At 45.4% G+C, this 24126-nt stretch overlaps 1 protein-coding gene across 1 annotated transcript in view; it reads left to right on the top strand.

Moving 5' to 3' along the window:
- Positions 1-24126, top strand: part of FRAS1 (Fraser extracellular matrix complex subunit 1) — a 301544-nt gene that overhangs the window by 111035 nt on the left and 166383 nt on the right. Inside the window, exons 3-6 of the mRNA XM_077814356.1 lie at positions 12130-12237; positions 15318-15410; positions 18730-18889; positions 22592-22725. Coding sequence (XP_077670482.1) covers positions 12130-12237; positions 15318-15410; positions 18730-18889; positions 22592-22725 — 495 coding nt within the window. The remainder of the gene's footprint in view (positions 1-12129; positions 12238-15317; positions 15411-18729; positions 18890-22591; positions 22726-24126) is intronic.

Consider the following 24126-nt stretch of genomic DNA (forward strand, 5'->3'; position numbering starts at 1 on the left):
CCGTGCTATCAGAACTCCATTCCAGTTTTCGAAATGCCAAAACCTTTGTCAAAATCTCCCAGGGCATGAAGGACAGAGGCCATAACAGGGACCCGAAGCAGTGCCGCGTGAAACTGAAGGAGCTGAGGCAAGCCTACCAGAAAACCAGAGAGGCGAACGGCCGCTCCGGGTCAGAGCCCCAAACATGCCGCTTCTATGATGAGCTGCATGCCATTTTAGGGGGTTCAGCCACCATTACCCCAGCTGTGTTGTTTGACTCCTTCAATGGAGATGGAGGCAATACGGAAGCAGGTTTTGGGGACGAAGAAGATGATGATGATGATGAGGTTGTAGATTGCTCACAGCAAGCAAGCAGAGAAACCGGTTTTCCCGACAGCCAGGAACTGTTTCTCACCCTGGACCTGGAGCCAGTACCCCCCGAACCCACCCAAGGCTGCCTCCTGGACCCAGCAGGCAGAGAAGGGACCTCCGATGAGTGTACCTTTTAAAATACTATACATGGTTTAAAAGCAAGCATGTGAAAGGATTACTTTGCCCTGGCATTCGCGGCTCTCCTGGATGTACTCCCAAAGCCTTTGCAAAAGGTTTCTGGGGAGGGCAGCCTTATTGCATCCTTCATGGTAGGACACTTTACCACTCCAGGCCAGTAACACGTACTCGGGAATCATTGTACAACAAAGCATTGCAGTGTATGTTTGCTGGCGTTCAAACAACATCCGTTCTTTATCTCTCTGTGTTATCCTCAGGAGAGTGAGATATAATTCACGGTCACCTGGTTGAAATAGGGTGCTTTTCTTTAGGGGACACTCAGAGGAGCCCATTCCTGCTGGGCTGTTTGCCTGTGGCTAAACAGAAATGTTCCCCGCTGTTAGCCACAGGGAGGGGGGAAGGTTGAGGGGGTAGCCACGCGGTGGGGGGAGGCAAAATGCGACCTTGTAACGAAAGCACATGTGCTATGTATGTAACGTTAACAGCAAGGTTTACCCTGAAAGAGTGTAGCCACTGTTTTATAAAATGTGTCTTTAAATACCGCTGTCCCTTTTTTTTTCTCCACCAGCTGCATGTGTTTCAATGATCACAGGATCTTCTCCTTCCCAGAGGCTAGTGAAGCTTAGAAAGAAAAAAAAACGCACTCGCGATGAAATGTTCTCCGAGCTCATGCTGTCCTCCCACACTGACAGAGCACAGACGAATGCGTGGAGGCAAATGTTGTCAGAGTGCAGGAAAGCACAAAATGACCGGGAGGAGTAAGTGGCGGGCTGAAGAGAGTAAGTGGCGGGCTGAAGACAGGGCTGAAGCTCAAATGTGGCGGCAGCATGATGAGCGGGGCAGGATTCAATGCTGAGGCTGCTGGAGGACCAAACCAGTATGCTCCAGTGTATGGTTGAGCTGCAGCAAAGGCAGCTGGAGCACAGACTGCCACTACAGCCCCTGTGTAACCAACCGCCCTCTTCCCCAAGTTCCATAGCCTCCTCACCCAGACGCCCAAGAACTTGGTGGGGGGACCTCCGGCCAACCAGCCACTCCACCACAGAGGATTGCCCAAAAAAAAGAAGGCTGTCATTCAATAAATTTTAAAGTTGTAAACTTTTAAAGTGCTGTGTGGCATTTTCCTTCCCTCCTCCACCACCCCTCCTGGGCTACCTTGGTAGTCATCTCCCTATTTGTGTGATGAATGAATAAAGAATGCATGAATGTGAAGCAACAATGACTTTATTGCCTCTGCAAGCGGTGACTGAAGGGAGGAGGGGAGGGTGGTTAGCTTACAGGGAAGTAGAGTGAACCAAGGGGCAGGGGGTTTCATCAAGGAGAAACAAACAGAACTTTCACACCGTAGCCTGGCCAGTCATGAAACTGGTTTTCAAAGCTTCTCTGATGTGTACCGCACCCTCCTGTGCTCTTCTAACCGCCCTGGTGTCTGGCTGCGGGTAACCAGCAGCCAGGCGATTTGCCTCAACCTCCCACCCCGCCATAAACGTCTCCCCCTTACTCTCACAGATATTGTGGAGCACACAGCAAGCAGTAATAACAGTGGGAATATTGGTTTCGCTGAGGTCTAAGCGAGTCAGTAAACTGCGCCAGTGTGACCTAGAGGAATGAGTCCCCTAGACAGGGGAGGAGGCAAATGAGTACAAAACAAATCTGGTCTATTTCTTGTTTTGATCCACTCCATCTATCTTTTACATCTTTGGCTGGCAGCAGATGGTGCAGAAGGACTGCATGCCATCCACATCTTATGGCTGCTCGGCAGAAGATGGTACAGTACGACTGCTAACCATCCTCATCTCTTGCCTGCCCGGCAGAAGATGTACAATACGACTGCTAGCAATCCTCATCTCTTGCCTGCCCGGCAGAAGATGGTACAGTACAACTGCTAGCAATCCGTATCGCCTGCCTGCTCACCATAAGGTGGTTCAATAGGACTGACTGCAGGACTAAAGAGAATGACCTGGTCAAGTCACTCCAAATTTAGTCCCTGCGCCCATGTCTGCCCAGGCGCTCCCAGCCGACGTGGCCAGGAGCACCTCGGACACGACGAGGACGGCTACCAGTCGTACTGCACCATCTGCTGCCAGAAGGCAATGGGTTGCTGCTACTGTGTAGCAATGCCGTACCGCGTCTGCCAGCACCCAGGAGACATAGGGTGATGGTTACCTGAGCGGGCTCCATGCTTGCCGTGGTATGGCATCTGCACAGGTAACTCAGGAAAAAAGGCGCGAAACGATTGTCTGCCCTTGCTTTCACGGAGGGAGGGAGGGAACAGGGGCTTGACAATATGTACCCACAACCACCCGCGGCAATGTTTTAGCCCCATCAGAGTGCTCCATTGTGACTGCTCTGGACAGCACTCTCAGATGCACGATTGTTTGCCGTTGCTCTGACGCAGGGAGGGGCGACTGAGGACACGGCTTACAGGGTTGGCTTCAGGGAGCTAAAATCAACAAAGGGGATGTCTTTACATCAAGGAGTATTTCAGGCAGGACTTCACGGAGGGTTCCAATAAGAAATGGTGCACCTAAGTTATTGTTCTTATTGGAACAAGGAGGTTAGCTTGGCCTCTGATTGATACATGGCTAGATTTACCTCGCTGCACCTTCTCTGTGAGTGACTGCAGTGTGACCTAGAGGAATGAGTCCCCTAGACGGGGGAGGGGAGGAAGCAAATGAATACAAAACAATTCTGGTCTATTTCTTGTTTTGATCCACTCCATCTATCTTTTACATCTTTGGCTGGCAGCAGACGGTGCAGAAGGACTGCATGCCATCCACATCTCATGGCTGCTTGGCAGAAGATGGTACAGTACGACTGCTAGCAATCCGTATCGCCTGCCTGCTCACCATAAGATGGTTCAATAGGACTGACAGCAGGACTAAAGAGAATGACCTGGTCAAATCACTCCAAATTTAGTCCCTGCGCCCATGTCTGCCCAGGCGCTCCCAGCCGACGTGGCCAGGAGCACCTCGGACACGACAAGGACAGCTACCAGTCGTACTGCACCATCTGCTGCCAGAAGGCAATGGGTTGCTGCTACTGTGTAGCAATGCCGTACCGCGTCTGCCAGCACCCAGGAGACATAGGGTGACGGTTACCTGAGCGGGCTCCATGCTTGCTGTGGTATGGCGTCTGCACAGGTAACTCAGGAAAAAAGGCGCGAAACGATTGTCTGCCCTTGCTTTCACAGAGGGAGAGAGGGAAGGGGGGCCTGACGATATGTACCCAGAACCACCCGCGACAATGTTTTAGCCCCATCAGGCATTGGGATCTCAACCCAGAATTCCAATGGGCAGCGGAGACTGCGGGAACTGTGGGATAGCTCCCCACAGTGCAACGCTCTGGAAGTCGACGCTAGCCTCGGTACTGTGGAAGCGCTCCGCCGAGTTAATGCACTTAATGCACTTAGAGCATTTTCTGTGGGGACACACACACTCGAATATATAAAACCGATTTCTAAAAAACCGACTTCTATAAATTCGACCCTATTCCGTAGTGTAGACATACCCTTAGGGAATTAGCAATGCTCCTCTTCCTCTGCATTGTCTGCACGGGGGAGAGAGGAAATGCCACTGGTTTATGCAACCAGACCCTGCCACCTAAATTAGGAGAGGTGAACCTTAAAGGCTGCCCCTTCTCTGCCTTCTTCCCTTGGTTGAGGTTGTATAACGAAGTTAAGTTCCTGATTTTACAATACAGTAATAAAGCAGCGTAAAATGATTACTCATCGTTAAGGCTAAGATTATGACACAGAGGTCGCAGAAGTCCACGGAATCCATGACTTCCAGTGACCTCCATGATATTGGGGACCCTGCAGCAACCCAACCCCTGCATTGCCCAGCCGCCGCCACTGTCAGGGTCCCCACTGGAGCGGCTCAGCTGCCGTGAGCAGCCGTGGCCCGCTCCCCTGCAGTTCCCAGCTGCCATTGGCAGCAGAGGGACCTGGAGCTGCTCAGTGGCCGCGGGCGGGTGTGGAGCCCCCTGCAGCGCGGTGGGGGGGGACCCCTCCCAGTCACTGGGCAATGGGGTCCCTGCGGCAAAGGGCAGGATGCTCGAACCGCCTCCCTTCTCATTTCTTCAGGGATATTTTTAGTAAAAGACAGGGACAAGTCAAGGCTTCCGTGATTTTTTTTGTTTATTGCCCATGACCTGTCCCTGACTTTTACTAAAAATATCCATGACAAAATCGTAGCCTTACTCATCGCAGGAGAGATCAAATGCAAAATATGGTAGACACTCTGAAAAGGAAAGGGAAGGTCTTGGATACCATTTCAGCCATCTAATCGTGCCACACACAAGCATATGCGCACACACACACACACACACACACACACACACACGTGCAGTTTTCCGAGCTTGTGGTGTTTGCCCGTGCAGCCTCAGCTGGTATTCAGACTGAAAACACTCATGTACTTTTTGGCTGAAATTTTCAAATCCTTCCAAGGGATTTGGACACCCAGTTAGTAGAAATTGCACATGTAAATCCCATAGGGGGCTTTGCAGACCTCACTTTGTGTGCCTATATGAGATATAGGATAAAAAGTTACAAAAGTGCCTAAGTGACTTATGTACCTAATTCTTAGAGGAAGTCTGTGGGATTACAGTTTTCAAAATTTTACTGATAGCCCATAGGGATTCAGGACTGGGACTCAGGAGACCTGGGTTCTGTTCCTGGTTCTGCCACTGACCTACTGGGTGACCTTGGTTAAGTCACTTCACTTTTCTGTGCTCAGTTTCCCTATCTGTAAAGTAGGGCTAATGATACTGAAAGCAGCAGCATGTCCCACCTCTGCCTCCTACATGGCGGCACGGCCAGGCGGCTCTGTGTGCTGCCCTGTCCACAGGCGGCGCCCCTGCAGCTCCCATTGGCTGCGGTTCCCGGCCAATGGGAGCTGCAGGGGCGGCGCTTGGGGTGGGATCAGCATGCGGAGCCCCATGGCTGCTCCTATGTGTAGGAGCTGGAGGGGGGACGTGCAAGACCCCAACCCCGCTCCCTGGCTGGAGCGCCGGAGCAGGGCAAGCCCCAGACCCCGCTTCCCAGCAGGAGCCCAAGGGTTGGATTAAAACATCTGGAGGGCCGGAGTTTTCCACTTCTGGTTTAGAGCCCTAGCACTAATCCTGCTGTCCCGCGTCTATCGACTCATCCTGGGAGGCTTGTTCCAAAATGCTGCATGAATGTACCCTGGGAGTTTTGCCAGAGATTTCAATTTGACTAAGACATGCACAAATCCATCTGCTCACAAGTGTGCTGCAATAAAGCTCATTCAGGCCATTCTGATATCATATGTGTGATGCTTCAAAATAGTGGCAAACCTCACTTAGCAGATCCTGCTTTTTCATGCACACAGGCTGGTTTTGAACATATGATCCGCAGTAGTAACATTTCTTTCATAGAGTTGGTTTAAAAACCCCCACCAACCTGAATTGTACTAGGGGTCTTTTATATTTCGTAGAATTCTTTTCATCTCTTTATTGTTCCATTAATGCATAGCTCTCCAAACCACATACAAGTCTCTCAACTTTCTTTAGGTTTTGATTTATTCTGCCAGTTGCCTTGTATTGTCAACTAATTGGAGTGGAAATGTAAAATGAAAGCAGCCCTATTAAGCTGCCAAATCTCCTTACTTGGCAGCGACTGGGTGATGCTGGTCGTTGTACCAGAAGTGTAATTGCTCTGAATTCTGCCTCTGTTTTTGACAGTGTGGCCCAGTAGTCTTCCTCTGAGACATCTGATACCTGCTTTTCTTCAGTGCTCTGATTGAGAGATGCATGTGAAGTAAATCCATCCCCTCATGCATTCTTGTGGGGTTAGAGAATACAACAACTGTGTGTACTGCTGAATGCTGTCATACATAACTTGGCCTAAGTACTTTGTCAATATGTCATTCCCAGCAGAACTGGAAGCTAATTTCCCCCCACTTATGGTATCCAGGTTCCCTAGAGTGAAGATACCAATGCCAGTCATGGCCTGTACCCAGAGCAGGCTCCATTGTGAAAGCTGGTGAACCCAAGAAGTATATTTTACCAACTCCTCCCCCTCTCCCCCCGCACCCTCGCTTTCTACTTTCAGAAGAAGGGGTCAGAAGGATGGGTATCAATGAATAAAGATCATGTAGATCTTCTACAAGACAAGAAGAATTGCAAGTTTGAATCCTGAGCTAATATTGATGGCCCCAGCCAGGCCTCATTCCCCGCTCCCTTCCCTCCCCAAGCCACTTTTCTCCCCAACCTACTAATTCTAGAAATGCCCCCAAACAGATGTCCTGCTTTGAGGTCTGCATATCCTAGCACAGTAACTAGCGTCTGTTGACATTTTATGGATGGACTGAATATGTTCATACAGTCCGATGAAACAGAAGGGCGGTGGGGAGGGGAGAGATGCACAGCTGTTGTGTGCTTCCCATCTCCATTGTGAGAGTGCCTCAGAATTAAGCCCAGGTTGTGATCCAATGGAATGCTGTCCCACATCATATGTATCAGATCGTGTTACTGAGGAATTATATGCTTAATATTAGGCTTAACTTTGTCATGTTAAAGAACAGAGGAAAAAGCCAAGCTAGAAGAAAGACAGTTTGGCCACACAAAACTGCGATATCCATTCAAAACAGTCATATTAGGAGAGGATTAGCTTTTTAAAGGGTTAAGTTAACCTAGTGGTGGCTAGCTGTGGTGACTGCAAAACAGGGTCAAGTATCTTCTTTTCCCATCTCTAGCCTTCATACATCCTTTGTCTTTCTTCAGCTGTTAGCTTGAGTTTACAGGATGCTCCTAAATTTAGAACAGTCTCTCTGTACATGACTACGTAGTACTCACTTTCTCCTCCTTTCAGTCCCTCCTTAAAGCCCAGTTCGTGGAGCTATTTTTTTCCCTGTTCTTCTCACCCGTACTCTCCAAACTCTGCTGTATCTGAGCTGTGTTCCGAGGCCTTCGGTTTATTTTGTCTTGTCTCTCTGCTTGTAGAAACTGACGGACTGAGAATGGATTTCACTCTGTGACGCTGTCCCTTCAATCCAAACTGTTAGCATGGACTTCTGTGGCCATGCAGAGCCAATGGGATTATGGTCCTGACCAGCGTTCCCTCTAATTTTTGACAGGCCGTATGCGCAAAAAATTTCTTCTGTGCAAATTGTTGTGCTTCTGTGCAAATTTTTGTGCTTGCGGTGTTTCGCTGTGTGTGCGGGGTTTAGGATTTGTGTGCGCGTGCACACGCCCACAGCTTAGAGGGAACAGTGGTCCTGACCCTGACATTGGGTTCACATGGGCAGTCCCTTTCCCCCATGCAGCGCTCCATTGGCTTCAGTGGGACGCTGCACAGACCTGAGGACCAGCCTGTGAGGATCTGGTTTATAATCTCATTAAGGGGCTGTTTGTAAAGGGATGTGTGCATTTATGGTACTCTATAAATGACTTTTATTAATAAAAATCACCTTTTAATATGCTGTAATGTTAATCTTCTAATATGACCTTTAAACATTCAATTCAAGTCGAGATCCTTCCTTTTGCTCTAGAAAAGTGCTAAGAATGATTTCATAACAGTAGTAATACGTGGCACTTATACAGTGCTTTGCACCTCCAAAGAGCTTTACAAACATTGTCTCATTAATTATGCTAATAATTATGGTAGCTTTGGTGGAGAAAAAAATCCCTTGATGTTCATTTTAAGTGAAAAATACACCCGCAACGGGCAAGTGAATAGATAAATCAACCTGTTTTGGCAAAGAAGTGAAACATCACTCTTGCTAGTGAAGAGATATTTGAGGCCCTGTGTATTGTCAGGACTCCAGGAGTCCTAGAAATGAGCTGTGTAGGACATTGCACAGCTGAAAGGGAGCAGGAGTGAATTATCTACACTATGCATGTTAGGCAGAGCTTGACACCATTACAACTCACCCGAATTGATTCTGTAACTATACACTAAATCACACAAGAAAGAGAGATTCTAAGCTAACACTCTATTCTCACAGCTGTGTGTGCGGAGGGGCAGTTATATCATCAGAGGAGAAATGACTATCCTTCTTGGGTATCATTTATATCTTGTACAATTGAGCTGTACATTTATGCGCATCCCTTGCTGTATTTAGGATTAATACAGTCATCGGCTTTATTAGAGGATCCACCTAAAGGACTGAGTTCCAAAGGCTTTATATTCACAGAAGCCTCAGAGCTCGTTAGCTGTATGCTGGCATTACTATGTACAAAGGATAACGTTTGCCATCAATGAAATGCTATTGCAAGTCAATGAATGAACACCAGGCTTTCTTCAATTACGGTTCTAATGGCAGCTCCAGCTTTCCCCCCTCCATAGTCCACCTTCTCTCCCACAAAAGAATTCATGCTCCATGGGATATTAGCACAGAAAACGAGGTCAAAATGCTGTTCTCTGATGGGCCTGATTTAAAGTGACAAGAGACTAAATTCTTAGTTAAAGCTCTGACTTCTTCCTGGATTCCTGAATCTAATTCTCCATCCGATCAGCTTGATGCCAAACAAAGTCACCGCTGGTAGTGGTGTGACAGGGAAATTGGGTGCTCAGTCATGGCTCAGACTGCACAGGGGCATAAGAGGGTTTAACAGCTTGCATCTGGGCACGTAAGTCAGTGTGCTCTGAATTAGGAGGGCAGGAGGTGGGAGGAACCTTGGTGCCCCCCTCCACCCATGCCAGGCTGCACAGCTGAGTTGGAGCAGTAGCAGATTACTATCCCCAAAGAGCAAGGAAAGGTTTGGGAGGGAGCTGTGCCTCTCTCATCAACTCTGCTGTCTTGTATGCAGGACAGGAGCTGAAGTGAAGCCTAGCCCTGTGCAATGAATTGGCGGAGCATTTAAAGTTTTAAAGTGAGAGAAAACTTGGGTCAACTTCCTGAAGGTCAGATGGAGGAAACTTTAATGAGAAAGCAGGTTCTGGAGCAGAGAAAATGCCAGTTCTATCAAAAATCTTTCCTGGCTGGGGAGTGGGAAAGAGAGAGAGAAGGGAAGTGCAGGAGAATCCCCACGGATGGCCTGTTTCCCCTAGGCTAGTATCACAAGACCCTATCAGTTATGTATGTGAGAGTGGAAAAATCTTTCATCCCAGGAAGTTGGAGAGGTTTGTTTTTTTTAACACGAAGGGCCAGATTTTCAAAAGTACTCCACACCAAACAGTTTTCGCTTAGGCACCTGATTGAGTGGCTAGATTTTGAAGAGAATTCAGCTCCCATTTAGCTGTCTAGCTGGAGCCTGAGCACTTGTGAAAATGCAGCCCCTAAAGGACACTGGCATATTCTTCCCGTGGCCAGAATAGTATTTGCAGCTAGCCTGAAATGTATCATTAGTATTAAACCATGGGCCACATTTTCCCTCCTTTATTTACATTGAGTAGCATCTTACTCCAGGAGTAGTTCAGTTTAATTGGAGCAAGTCACTACTCAGTGTGAGTAGGTGGCAGAATCTGGCACTATTCCGACTCAGTTTTTAATGAGATTTAACTTTGATTCCATAGAGATTTTTCTGTATGCAGAGTTAATTAATCTCTTATGGGGCAAAAAGGCAGTTTGGTGCAGACATAATAGCAGCATAATGAAAAACAATGTTCAGATAAGAAATTAGTTACCCTCTCCCTTGTTTTTAGTTAGTTAACTGAAAGCTTTAAAAATAAACAATGATCAAATAAGTATTTAGTACAAAACCCAGAAATTGTAGTGTTCCTAACCCCCAGTACTTTTCATGTGTCTATAAAGCTGTCAGTTATTTAAAACAAAACAAAACGAAAAAAACACTAACAGAGAAGGAAAGTGGTTGCTCTAGCTAAACTGTAAACTGCAGAGGAATTCAGTTTGGACAAGAAACATGAATTCTGAAACAAAGGAGGTAGGAACCATTAATTTGTCCATAAGCCTCACAATAAGAAACTTGGAGGTGAAATCCTGCCTGCTTTACTCATGTGAGTTGTCTCACTGAAGCCAGTGAGATTACGTTAAGCAAAATGGGCAAAATTTGGCCTTTGATCTCTAATTTCTAAATTTACTTCAGAAAAGTGGATTACAGACTCCTTTTCTGGTTTCTTTCTTTCCACCCCAAAACAGTTATAGCCTGATTCTCATTTGCACTAAGTCCACTTTCCACCATTCTGACAATGCAAGAGAGCCTTAGAGAGTGGAGTGAATTATATTTACGTTCACTTTACGCCCTCTCTTTGCTGCCCGAACAATGTAAATGAACCTTAGTAGGAAATTTTCCCTTAGGGTTATAGAAGTGATTTCTGACATAGTAAGTACAGTGCTGTGTGCCTGTGTATTTGCACATAAACATTTCCTTGCCACGTTTCTGCATATGCAAAACCTCTGTAGGAATGGACACCGCTTTTGCACACAGACAGCGGGTAGTGAGGTGATTAACCCACAGCAGTCAGTTTTCTCATGACAATACAGTGTTCGTATACAAGACTGGATTTTTTATGCACGGGCAAAATTGATAATAGAAAAATTGCCTTCATCAAAATGTAATGATTGGAGTCTGGCCCTAAGTCTGCAAAATTATGCCCATAACTTTAGAACCTACTGTGCACCTCCTCCATAGACCCCTAAGCCCTCCCTCTTGAGGGGCATGAGCTGAATTTTTTGGACCCCCCCCCTCCCCATTATCCCTTCCATAGGTGTGAATTCAAGAAGGAATGATTTTCACCTCTCATTCTGTGCATGGATTTAGGGCCTAGTTTTCAGAGATACTGAGCACCTCCAGCTGCACTTGAAGTTAGTGAGAATTACAGGTTTCAGAGTAACAGCCGTGTTAGTCTGTATTCTCAAAAAGAAAAGGAGTACTTGTGGCACCTTAGAGACTAACCAATTTATTTGAGCATGAGCTTCCGTGAGCTACAGCTCACTTCATCAGATGCATACCGTGGAAACTGCAGCAGACTTTATATATACACAGAGAATATGAAACACTCTGTGTATATATAAAGTCTGCTGCAGTTTCCACGGTATGCATCTGATGAAGTGAGCTGTAGCTCACGAAAGCTCATGCTCAAATAAATTGGTTAGTCTCTAAGGTGCCACAAGTACTCCTTTTCTTTTTGAGAATTACAGGCGCTCAGCACCTCTGAAAGTAGTCCCTTAATGGTGTACTGTATCAACACTATTGGCTTTACTCCTGATGAGCTACGGAGGTGCAAGTGGTGTGGCTAATGGTGCCGCAGTCAACGTCAAACTGCTGCTCGTGTCAATATCTAGCAGCAGCAAATATATGTTTTGGGATGATCAGCGATAGCCAAAGCTGTTTGTTTTCAAAGCCACCTAGTGGATTTGGATGCCCCGAGGCAGCTTTGAAACTCTCAGCCTAGATTTGTTTACAGAAAACAGGCGATTTCAAATCAGCTTGTGGCTATTGCAGGTCACGTACAATCAATTATCTTGCAGTTGGAATTGATTGATTGTTTTTCTGTGCATGGCCTTGTCTTTTCATTAATTTTTAAATTATGAAATGAATAGCCCTGGACTTATTACTACCTGGGGTTACTAATCAGCATCGAGTAGACGGAGTCCATTGTAGAGTTTGCCTTTCTATTCTGTGCCTATTTAATTGATTTGAACTGTTAGCCATGAGATAACTCCACACGTTTTACACTTGATGCGAGTTTAATTCAGAGCTTATGTTTGTTTGCAGAACAACACAATTTGGAAGCCAGATTCTTGCCAGGAGTGCAGATGCCATAGTGACATTGTCATCTGTGAACCTGCCATTTGCAGAAACCCTCGGTGTGACTTTCAGAAGGTAAATATGCCTGTTGGCTTGCTATGCAAGGGATGGGAAGTATTTGAATCATTAGGTTTTTCTCTCTATGTTCAACCTAAGCCTTCTGGATAACTACAGGTTTGGGAAAGTGTTATACTGGAATATACACAGTCTATGATTCATGCAGGAGTGGAATGGACAATCAGAAGGGGCTTAGTCCTGTAGCCGCAATGTAAGCAAAGCATCTCTTTTCTTTCTTGGGTGTCATGGTTAAACTTGCATAGACCACCCGATTATTAATGGCTCCTCTCTAGCATAGCAGCAGCCCTGTCACGGTTCCATTTTCATCAGTGGGAACGGTAGGAAGTGAAAAGTGGGTGCAAAATGGTAACATTTTCCACCCACTCTACGCTGATGTAAATGACTGCACAGAATTGCACAGGCATAGATGAGAAGGGGATTTGGCCCCCTGTGAACAGAAAAGGCAGTGTTTTGAAGTCCAACCAGTTTGTTCCCTTCTCACTTGGAAACTTGGCAATGGCACCATTTGCATGCTACATATGGCAAGTGATCTGCCAAGAGTATTCTGATCTCAAAAGATGCCAGTGTGCTGCCGTGTTCGACCACAGCTTAGGCATGGCTGATAATCACCTTTAGACTGAGCCCAGGGGGCTGGGTCTCTGTAGAACAAACAGATGGACACTTTCCACTCTAACAAACAGTAAGAGAGCTAGAATTGTGCTTTTGGTCCGTCTTTTCGTTTGGTGTGCCTTGGTGATTATTGCTGTTGTTGCTGGGCTTTCATTGTCTTTTTTGTTTCTCTGTTTCCTGTGAGCCTTCATTAATGATTGTAGCTAATTGGGTGCAGGGTTTGTATTTGTAGGGCCCAGATTGAGGGCAGGAACATATGAATATCAACAAAAGTCTGTATTTTGAAGAGACCCTGCCAATATAAAAATCGTGTAGTTTTAAAAAGGTCTTGCTAGTGTTCCTGGTAGCAGCCATAGGTTATTCACAGTGAAAGAACAGGTGGTGTCTAATTTTTGCTCCATCATTAATGCTGTTTGTTTGTTAGAGGGAGACTGAAAATATTGGTTCTGTTTATGTTAGAGAGGAGGTGAATAAAAGGAAACATAAGAGACATACGAAATAATGAATGGCATGGACACTTCTGTTGCTCCTTTCTCATAACAAAAGAACAAGGGCAAATTGAAAGGCAGCAAATTTAAAACTGACTAAAGGAAATAATTTTTCATGCAATGCATAATTAACCGGTGGAACTCATTGTCACATGATATCATCAAGGCCAAGAGTGGAATAGGGTTCCAAAAAGGAATAGACAGTTATATGGATAATGAGAAAATTCTGTGTTTTACGTTAATTTAAGAGAACTTTTTAGGAAGGGGTCATGCCTCATGCTTCAGGGCATAAACCAGCCACTAATTGAGGGGGTAAGGAAGGAACTATTCCGATCATTGATTTATTCTTTAACTATATGCTGCAGGATTTCTCCAACCTTCTTGGAAGCAGCTGGTACTGGTCTCTATTGGAGGGAGCTCCAGCTTGAGTGCCTCTGCTGATCTTACTTCCAACAGTATGGCATAGAGCACTGGTTCTCAACCAGGAGTCCGGGGCCCCCTGGGGGGCCACGAGCAAGTTTCAGGAGGGCTGCCAAGCAAGGCCAGCATTAGACTCGCTGGGGCCCCGGCACAAAGCTGAAGTCCCAGCACATGGGGCTGAAATCTGGGGCCCTGAGCCCTGCCACCCGGGGCTGAAGCTAAAGCTGAAGCCTGAGCCATGTAGCTTGGTGGGGGGCCCTGTGGCAGGGGGCCTCAGGCAGTTGTCCTGCTTGCTACCCCGTAATGCCAGCCCTGGCTTTTCGATGCAGAAAACTAGTTGTGGCAGCACAGGTGGGCCGTGGAGTTTTTACAGCATTTTTAGAGTTTTATTTTCAAGAGGGTGACTTTTGGGCAAAACCCTAAATTATGGCCCCTCTTTGCTGCCTTTTCATGTTCTCGGCTACTTCATTGAGTGTGTGTGTGTATGTGAGAGAGAGAGAGAGAGAGATGGTGATGGGGTTTGCTTGTTTCTGGCTTGTACAAGTAAAACTGTCTGTCTCTGTTTGGTCACTGCGGGCCTAATCAAGAGGGACGCTGAGCACTGCCCAGAAGGTACCAAGCATCCTCAGATGACAGTTGACATCTGTGAAATCCTTGCCAGGATAAGGTCTCATATCACATTCCTTTGTGGCATCTGTGCGGCATACTGCCAGGGTCTGGGATATTTAAAATACATTTGAGAAGGCTGGAATGAGAATGCAAAAGCTGCTATGCACAACCCTTGGAGATGCTCCAGGAATGGAAGCAAAGCACCTCCAGAGCTTTTGCCAACTTTTTTTACTAATGTCTCCTGCCCTCAGTGTGACATGGAAGTGTGAACACACATGCCTGTTGGTTTCATCTGTTACCCTGCTGCTGCACAGAGTGTGGCAGCCAAACTATGCACTGTTCTTCTGGGAACACTGAGGGGGCAATATAATACAGATGGTCGATATTTTTCAAATTTTGAAAATGTCGCATTTTGGAACTTGAACAAAAATTGGGAATTTCAAAACAAAACAAAATTAATAATCAGTTAATTTCCTTTTCCTTTTTCCCGACTAGCTCTAACGAGAAAGGAAGAAAATGTTTCCACTTATGATATTTTTAAAAAGTAATAAATTAAATTTTAAAACAAGAAAACAAGTTTCCCTGCGATCACTTATGGGTTAATGTTTTTTTAATTTTATTTATTTATTTTTTTGCCTTGTTGAGAGTCAGTTTTTCCCAATCATTTTCCTATCTGTCACTGAAACGGCTGGTGTCAGGGAGTTAATGAAAAATGAGTCATATTCCCAAAGGATTGTTTATGCTGTGTGTGTGTGTGTTTTCCTATACACACCTTGGGGATAAGAATGAATTCAGCATCCCAAAGCAATGCAACAGCTCTTCACAGGAAAGTCCTTGATTAGTAGCATTCCTTTTTAAACTGAGAGCGCCATGTGCAACAAGAAACCCCCCCACACCCCGAGTTACCCCTTCCACCTGTACTGCTTATAGGGCTTTCTTTTATTTGTTCAGGGGGAAGTGCTCTGGATAGCCCCCAATATGTGCTGCCCTGAGTGCGCCTCAGGAACTGAAGGATTTTGCCAGCATGAAGGCCAAACCCATGCGGTAAGTGCTCTTAAGTATCCATTGGCGTTAACATTATTTTCCCTTCCTTAGCTCTCCGGTTGTCCACCTAAATTCAGGGGCGGCAGCTTTTGCCTGTGCAAAATCAGTGGCTGGTTAGGTACTTCAAAAGCTATCTCCTGGCCTTGACGAAGTTGTTAAGCGAAGAACCTCCCCGCCAATGTCACACTGTGGTCAGTCCTGACCTTCGCTCTGGTTTCTTTACCCCTAGAGGGACTGGAAAGCGGACAACTTTTTCGCAGCTGAGAGTCCCCAGCGGATGTGTACTGGTCCTGCACCTCTAACCCCTGCAGCTGTTGGTGTATTGGGGGGTATTTGGAGCAATCCTCATTTCTGGGGCTACTCTAAACTTTTCCAGGGGCCACCCCCAGGATCAGAGTGAAGTAAATGGCTCCTTCAGTCCCAGCTCCTCCCACTGGGAATAGCTGAGGATTGAGGCCACTGCGGAGTAGACATTGTACAAAACCATGATGGAGGTGTGGCTTAGAAACATGGCTGACAAGTATGTTTATGAAGAACCCAGTGCATTGGGTTCTCTAGCTGCAGGGACGTGTAACAATTACCCCCACTTTTTGTAGTGCATTTCAGGAGTGAGAGAGAATATTGATCAGTGGTCTTTTTCTGAAAGTGAATATCCAGGCCACTATAAATGTGATAAAAGAATCACCTCTCTAGTAACAAGAGGCCTACCGCTTGAAGCCCTTACCCACCTTACCAGTTTTTACTCGAGCAAAACCCTCAATGGGATTTTCCTACATAAGCATTGAGTATGTAAGGAGTGTGGTAAAGACTACAGGATTTGGCCTATTGGTAACAGAGAAGCCCTTTTAGGTAGCAGCAAATCCTCAGAATCTCTACATTGTACACTGGTTCTGCACACCCCTCACTGAAATCCAACTTGTTAATTTTTTTCCCCAAGCAAACCACTCTTCGTAGATCTTGTCTAGGTAAGATGTCGTCTGGCTGGCACGTCGCTCTCTAGTTAAGTCAAGTTAAGCCCAGGTCTTTGAGCGTGGTCCTTGCTAATATCAGCAAAATGTTTAATTAATCTACTTGGCCAATATGGGGGCGGCTTCAGACTCCACAATGCACATGCTTTTATGACACGCGGGAACCGGGTCAGTGAAATTTTTGGCTCTTTCATACACGAAAGGTATCTCTTCAAGTGAACTTTCGGGCAGATAACCAAGCCTTCATGTATTCACTAAAGAATGCTGGAATGTCCTCTCACGGCTGCCTCTTCAATCCAGCACTCTGTGGAAGGCAGCAAAAGGCACCATTAATCGTTGTCGTCCCCCGCCCCCCTGCCCCATTATAATTTCTTCCGCCATCAGATAATGGCCATATGGGAAGTTTTGTTTGCTACAGTTCATGCAAAGGGAAAGGGCCAATTCACAATAGCCTGGCCTGTTTGGCTGAGAAGGGTGGAGAGTCTGGTGCATTCATTCATTCATTCAGCTGTGCTCTGCAGTTAAATGAGACAAGATAGTATTGTTGGGAAAAGAACTGAGTGTTGACCTGGGCACGCTTGCCTTCTTCAAAGTGGAGGCTATAATTACCATCAGAAACTTGCATTGTTAGATACTGACCTCTGCCATGTGACAGCGTATACACTTCTGTAACCCGTGCCTATGCAAACACAGGCTCCAGGAGGGCCAAGCCACCTCGATAGTCAAACAGGCCACAGCAGAAGGAATAAGTGTCCATGTGATTAAAAAACCCCACTGAGGTTCAGAGATGGTACTTATTGACAGATGTCCAATAACAGGCAGAATTGCTCTGAAAGGGGAATTGAGAAGATGGATGGTTTAGTGGTTAGGGCACTAGCCTGGGTTTTGGGAGATCTGGGTTCAATTCCTGGCTCAGCTACAGATTTCCTGGGTGACCTTGGGCAAGTCACTTAGCCTCTCTGTGCCTCAGTTTCCGATCTGTACAATGGGGATAATATCACAGCCTGACTGCACAGGATGTTGTGAGGATAAATACATTGTGAAGTGTTCAGATGCCATGGTAACGAGAGTCATATAAATACCATAGATAAGCTGTCGACCCTCCCCTCTCTCTGACTGAAGTGTTTTACTAATTGGCTGCAGTAATTTGCAGTTGTTTTTGGCTCTTATTATGTTTTTTTTTCATTTGTTCTGTTTATTTAATGGGAGAGATGTAACCATAGCTGCTGGAGTTGGTGCCTGCTGATTGCTGTCATGTGACTGTGATGTAACCTTTGGTATGCTTGACTTGCCTCGCATAGGCAAGAAATAAAGATCAGCCTCATGCCGGCAATCTCATGTGTCTCATCCTTACTATAGCACCGGCTGCGTATTTAGGCAGCGTTCATATTCGAAGGGTACAGCCTAATGGCTGGAGCAGATTACATAAGGGAAGATGATTATCTTTCTGTCAATGAGCCAGGCAAATGCTTTCTGTCTTCATCATTGTTTTAGAAATATCTAGCCAGCAGAACTGTCCCCAGTAATCACCCCAGGAAAGAAAAGCTTACACTGCAGCTGACAGCAGGTTTTGTCCATGCCCAACTTCCATGTTGCGTGTTTCACATAAATTAAAATTTTGCATTTCTCATTTCAAACAATATCACAGCTTATATCCTTGCCTTCTGTGAGTGGTGATGCATGTGCTGTTGGACCTAGTAGAGTCTTCCAAGACGGCTTTCTGCTCAGTAATGATCCTAAGGAAAGAAGATTCTGTATATTGCCTTGGAGTGTACTGCAAAAAGCAGTGCGTTCCTTACTGGGCCAAACCCTGCTCAGGAGAGCTGATCCAGCATAGTTGGTGGGTCGTAAGGGAAGCAGGGTTTGGCTTGTTGTGAGATACGCTGTAGTTCGTAGTTTAAACTTTTGAGGACAGATATTGTCCTTAGATGTGTGTAGATCCTACTGGACATTTTAATGGAAGCCAGGTAAAGACAACAGCTGCAGGGTTGTGTCTGGTCTAGACATGGCAGCTCAGCCCATCACACAGGGAGTCATGGGTTGGGAGAATGTATCCATTAGATGTATGTCCTTTGGCCTAGGTTATGCTATGTCGACGCCACCGGGGGACCCTCTCTATTGAACTGATCCCAACGGGACTACTATGCCCGTGTTAGGACTACTTTGTCCCCCTGTTGCAGGGACCAGTGTCTGCACTGCAGCCTCGGCCGTGAGTTACAGAGCCTGGGCATGTTGGCAGAAGAGGAAAGTTAGGCACTGGCGCGGGGTAACTCACTGGAGCAAAGATTATTTCCAGTCTCGTTGGCTATTAAAGTAGCTTACACATTTCCTGTTTTGTTTTTCCATTGCAGCATGGAACGGAGTGGGCAAGCTCTGCATGCACGGCGTGCTCCTGTGCCAATGGGAAGGCTAGCTGCCCCCGCAAGTCCTGCCCACCCCTTTCTTGCGGCAGGGGGGAGCTGGAGTACGTCGCTCAAGGAGAGTGCTGTCCCAAATGCGTGGGCACTGGTGGTGAGTATTTTGAAAGGGGTGCCCCACACAGTGAATTTGGCCTTCGTGAAGTGGCCCCAAGGAGTGGGGTTGACGTTGCTGCTCTGCACGTTGTCTTAGTGATTAGGTGAGACCATCTCTTCAGTTCTCAAACCAATGAAGAGTATTTTTCCCCTTTGCTTTGAATCCGTTTGCTTCACGTCTCCTGTGCAGTACCCTGCCCAGACACACACCGGGGTATAGAACTTCTCCGAATTCTCTTTTCACGCTGCTCATTTTGGCTCTTGTAGATAAAGGCTGACATTTCCAAAGCTGCCTAAGGGATTTGGAGGTGCAGAGCCCATTAAAATTAAATGGGAGTTGGGCATTCAACTCCCATAGGTCTCTTTGAAATCTCAGCCTTAACCTAAAGGCAAAATCTCTTAAAGGCTGGTGAAATTATTGATTTTTTTCCCCCTCCGATAAATCAGGCCTTTTGTGTTTTGAGACACACACAGTCTTATTTCAACCACATGCACAAAAATAATTCAAAAATCTTCACTTAAATCCACAGATGCTTCAGATTTTATACTTACTTTTGAAGCTGTGTACTTTATCCATCATTTAGGGCCTACAGACTAAATTCACCCCTCCTTAAGAGAGGGGAACCCTGACTCTACTTGAATTCAGTAGACTTGCAACTGCTTACACCAGGGCTGAAACTAGCATGAGTCAGATTGTTTGCAATATCTTAGCCGCATAATATCAACTGTGACGTGCAGGCTGAATAGACTCAACTGTTGGACTAGTAAAAAAGGTAGAAATGGCTTGAGTAAAATATCGGTAGCCCTAGGCTGTACAGCACATCTTCTTGGCAGTGTCCACACTATTCAAACTTGTCTTGTCAAACAAACCTGACTTCAGTTTTTCATGAGATTACAAGTTTGGTTCATTAAGTATGTTATGCAGTTACCTTCGAGTTTTGTAAGGCATATTGACTTAGTGCTGCATGCAGGGCCATCCCTAGAGGGTGCAGGGCCCGAGGTGGAAGTGATGGATTCATCTCTTCCGGGACTGACCGTACTGGCCAATCGCATTGCCCACGGGGCCCCCCAGAGTGGGGGGGCCTAGGGCGGAAGTGATGGATTCGTCTCTTCTGGGACTGACTGCGTTAGCCAATTGCACCGGCCTGTGGAGCCCCGCAAAGTGTGGGGCCCAGAGCGGTCACCCCAATTTGCCCTACACAAGGGATGGCTCTGGCTGCATACCTCTGTAAAAAATTAGTTCTGTACATTAGCACTACAGAACAGCTTGGATAGATTAAGAACTGGCTAAGTGACAGATGTCAAAAACTGGTTATTAATGGGAATCCTCATCAAATGGGGTGTTTCTCGTGAGGTTTTTCCAGGATTGAAAATTTTTATCAGTGATATGGATGTAAATTTAGAATCACTGCTCATAAAATGTGCAGATCCTAAAAGATTGGTGGAGTGATAAGTAATGGTGAGGACAGGGCATTCAAACAGGGGTGCTCTGGATTACTTGGTAAACTGGGTCCTTTCAGACAAAATGAGTTTTAATACATCTGAATGCTAGGTTACAACATCTAGAAACAAAGAATGCAGGCCATGTGTATCGAATGGACTATATTCTAGAAAGCAGTGACTCTGAGAAAGGATTTAGGGGTCATAGTGGACAAACAACTCAACATGAGCTCTCAGCGTTATACAATGGTTAAAGGGCTAATGCGATCCTCAGTGTCATGAACGAGAGTAGTGAGTAGGAATAGAGAGGTGGTTTTACCTCTGTATACTACACTGGAGAAACTGCTACTGGAATACTGCATCCAGTTCTGGTGTCAACATTTTGAAAAGGATATTGAAAATTTAGGGGAGGTTGCGGAAAGGAGCCACAAAAATGATTCAAAGGTTGGGGAAAATGTCTTACAGCGAGAGACTTAAAGGTTTCAATCTGTTTATCTTATCAACAAGAAGATTGAGAAGTGACTTGAATACAGGTTGTAAGTACCTTCATGTGGAGAAAGTAAAGGGTACTCAAGGGCTCTGTAGTTTAGCGAATAAAGACATAACGAGAAGAAATGGCTGAAATATAAAGCCAGACAAATTCAAATTAGAAATAAGATACAAATTTTTAACAGTGACAATGATTAACCAGTGGAACAAACTACCAGGGGAAGTGGGGGATTCTCCATCTCTTGATGTCTTAGAGTCAAGACTGTTTACCTTCCTGGAAGATAGGCTTTAGTCAGACACACATAATTGGGCTTAATGTAGGGGTAACATGTTGAATTTAATGGCCTTCGATATTCAGGAGGTCAGATTACATGATCTACTGGTTCCTTTCTGGCCTTAAACTCTATGAATCTATCCTGAACTTACTTCACTGCGAATATAGGTACCACCTGTAGTTTGTAACCTCATATACAGATGTCAGAACCCAGAAGTAGATCTCAAAGCACGTCAGGACAATTTCAGGAGGAAGTATCATGGTTGATGCATTTCTCCAGTACTGAGGTATCTCTTCTGCTTTCATTGGTTTAAATCTCAGACGTAACTTTGGACTCTTATAATCCTTGGCCTCTCTGCTGAGGCTGTCAACATCAATTAGGTCATTTGTCCACTGGTAACTAGACTGAGACCAGCAGTTTACTGGGGCAAGGATCATGCTTTCTTTTGTGTTTGTAAAGCATCTCGTACATCATGGATTCTACCAGAAACAAATAGATAATAAATAATAATTTCATACAGGACAATGAATTGGTGCAGTGGTTTTTTTTAATATTGCAATTATTCTGGGTCAGCTTCATGGAGATGGCTCTTCTAAAGTTCTTCCTTGCAGATGCTAATCAGTAGATGAGTCCTACATCTGCAGTCTTTTTTGTATGATTGTGAATGTCCATAAAGTCATTGCACATGTGAAATTGTGCTGGTAGGATGTGAGAAACCAGGAAAAATGTGTACAGGTGAATGCTGTGCAGCCAAATGGAGTTAGTAAGGAAAGTCATGGTCTGATGCTACTTCTGGGCTTTCCAGGGGGCAGAAGTTCCTAGAGTGTAGGGGATGGATCTGAGATGAAAGGAGTTGCATGAGGAGAGGGAATTAAAGAAAACATGAAAATGGAAACACAGAATGACTCACAGACTCGTAAATGTTAAGGCCAAAAAGGACCATCATGATTATCTAGTGTGACCTCCTGCACATTGCAGGCCACAGAACCACACCCACCCACTCCTGTAATAGACCCCTAGCCTCTGGCTGATTTACTGAAGTCCTCAAATGATGGTTCGAAGACTTCAAGTTTCAGAGAATTCACCATTTACTCTGGTTTCAACCTGCAAGTGACCCGTGCCCCATGCTGCAGAGGAAGGCGAACACTTCTCTGCCAATCTGATTTTGGGGAAAATTTCTTCCTGAACCTAAATATGGCAATCAGTTAGACCCTGAGCATGTGGGCAAGACCCACCTAGCCAGACACCTGGGAAAGAATTCTCTGTAGTAACTCAGAGCCCTCCCTATCTAGTGCCCCATCACCGGCCATTGGAGTTATTTACTGCTAGCAGTCGCAGATCGGCTACATGCCATTGTAGGCAGTCTCATCATACCATCCCCTCCATAAACTTATCAAGCTCCATCTTGGAAGCCAGTTAGGTTTTTTGCCCCCACTGCTCCCCTTGGAAGGCTGTTCCAGAACTTCACTCCTCTGATGGTCTTAATTGTCTCTTAGAGTCCTGCTCCTTTGACGGCCAAATGTTTCGGGATGGCGAGGAGTGGCACCTCAGCCAGTGCTCCAAATGTGTCTGCAGGAATGGGGCAGCTCAATGCTTCACAGCCGAATGTCAGCCAGTGTTGTGCAGCCAGGTAAGAACTGTCCTGTCAATGATCTGTGCAATGATCTGTGATATTAGCTTTGGGGAAATGCTGGGAAATCTGCATTTCTCAAAAGAACATATTTACTGGCAGGCTAATAGTTATTACTGAAGGAAACATGATTCAGAAAAGAGGAGAAGTGTATGCTCCACAAAAAAATAAGTCCCCCAAACCTCCAACCATGTCCATTTATTTACAGTCTAATCTAGTGTAAACACCAGCTGTGCTTTTGGTTTTGTAATCCAGAGAATTCTGTAGAGCTGGTCAGGAAATATTTTTTGATTCTGTGAACAATTCTGAAAAAAGCAAAGTTTTATTTAAATGTTTCTTCAAAAGTTTTTTGAGCTTTTGTTGAAACCTGCTGATTTTTTGTTGTTGACCAAAAACCTTCCCAAAATTTAGTTGAAAATGTTTCAAACTAAAAGTTTCAGCCAGCTTTACAATATTACTCCCAAAAGGTGACCATGTTGTCTACTGATTACAGCAAAAGCCTGGGAGCCAGCAATGCTAGGAAGATAACTTGCTCATCTTCACCCAGCGAGTCAGTAATTTAGCCTAAATTAAAGAATCTGAGCACTTCTGGCTCCCAGTTCTTTGCTTAAGACGACAGTCATTATTCCCTCGCACGTACACAATGATTTTCACATTCAAAGCACTGTACGAACGTTAACTAAAAGAATTCCAGTATGCTGGGTAATCCAGAAAATGAAAAGCATACTTAGTACTTTATATATTTGGTGGATGACAGGCAAGAATGCCAAAAAAAGAGCAAGGGATCTGGTTGGATTTAGCATCATAGAATATCAGGGTTGGAAGGGACCTCAGGAAGTCATCTAGTCCAACCCCCTGCTCAAAGCAGGACCAATCCTCAATTTTTGCCACAGATCCCTAAATGGCCCCCTCAAGGATTGAACTCACAACCCTGGGTTTAACTGCTCATGTGCAACCCCATTCATCTGTAAAATAAGAAACCAGCTTCCAGGGAGTTCACATTGTTCTGCTTTACTGTCGTTCTCGAGATGCTGTAGTTTTCCTGATTTTTGTTTCCCTGTCAAGCGCATTCCAGTCGCAAATCCAGAATTTTGTCTCCCTGGGTGTGTGGTGATGAAGGTTCCCACCTTAAAACTGGGAAAATAAAGCACCCATTACAAAGCTTTTTCTTTTAATGCTCGCCCACCTATGTGTTAGGGGACCAGGTGTTCATGTAATTAACACTGGTTCCTGTTTGAAAAAAGCCCAGCTGTTTCTCTGAATACTAATTGCTTCTTGCTGAGTTGTGTAATTAATATTACAAGATTAAGTGGTGTTCGTTAGAGCAAATTAAAGCAAAATTTCTAAATGTTTAGAATTTTTCCTCTTAAATGTACTTAAATGTACTCTTGATTGATTGCA

The sequence above is a fragment of the Eretmochelys imbricata genome, chromosome 4, assembly GCF_965152235.1.
Source record: "Eretmochelys imbricata isolate rEreImb1 chromosome 4, rEreImb1.hap1, whole genome shotgun sequence".
NCBI lineage: Eukaryota > Metazoa > Chordata > Testudines > Cheloniidae > Eretmochelys > Eretmochelys imbricata.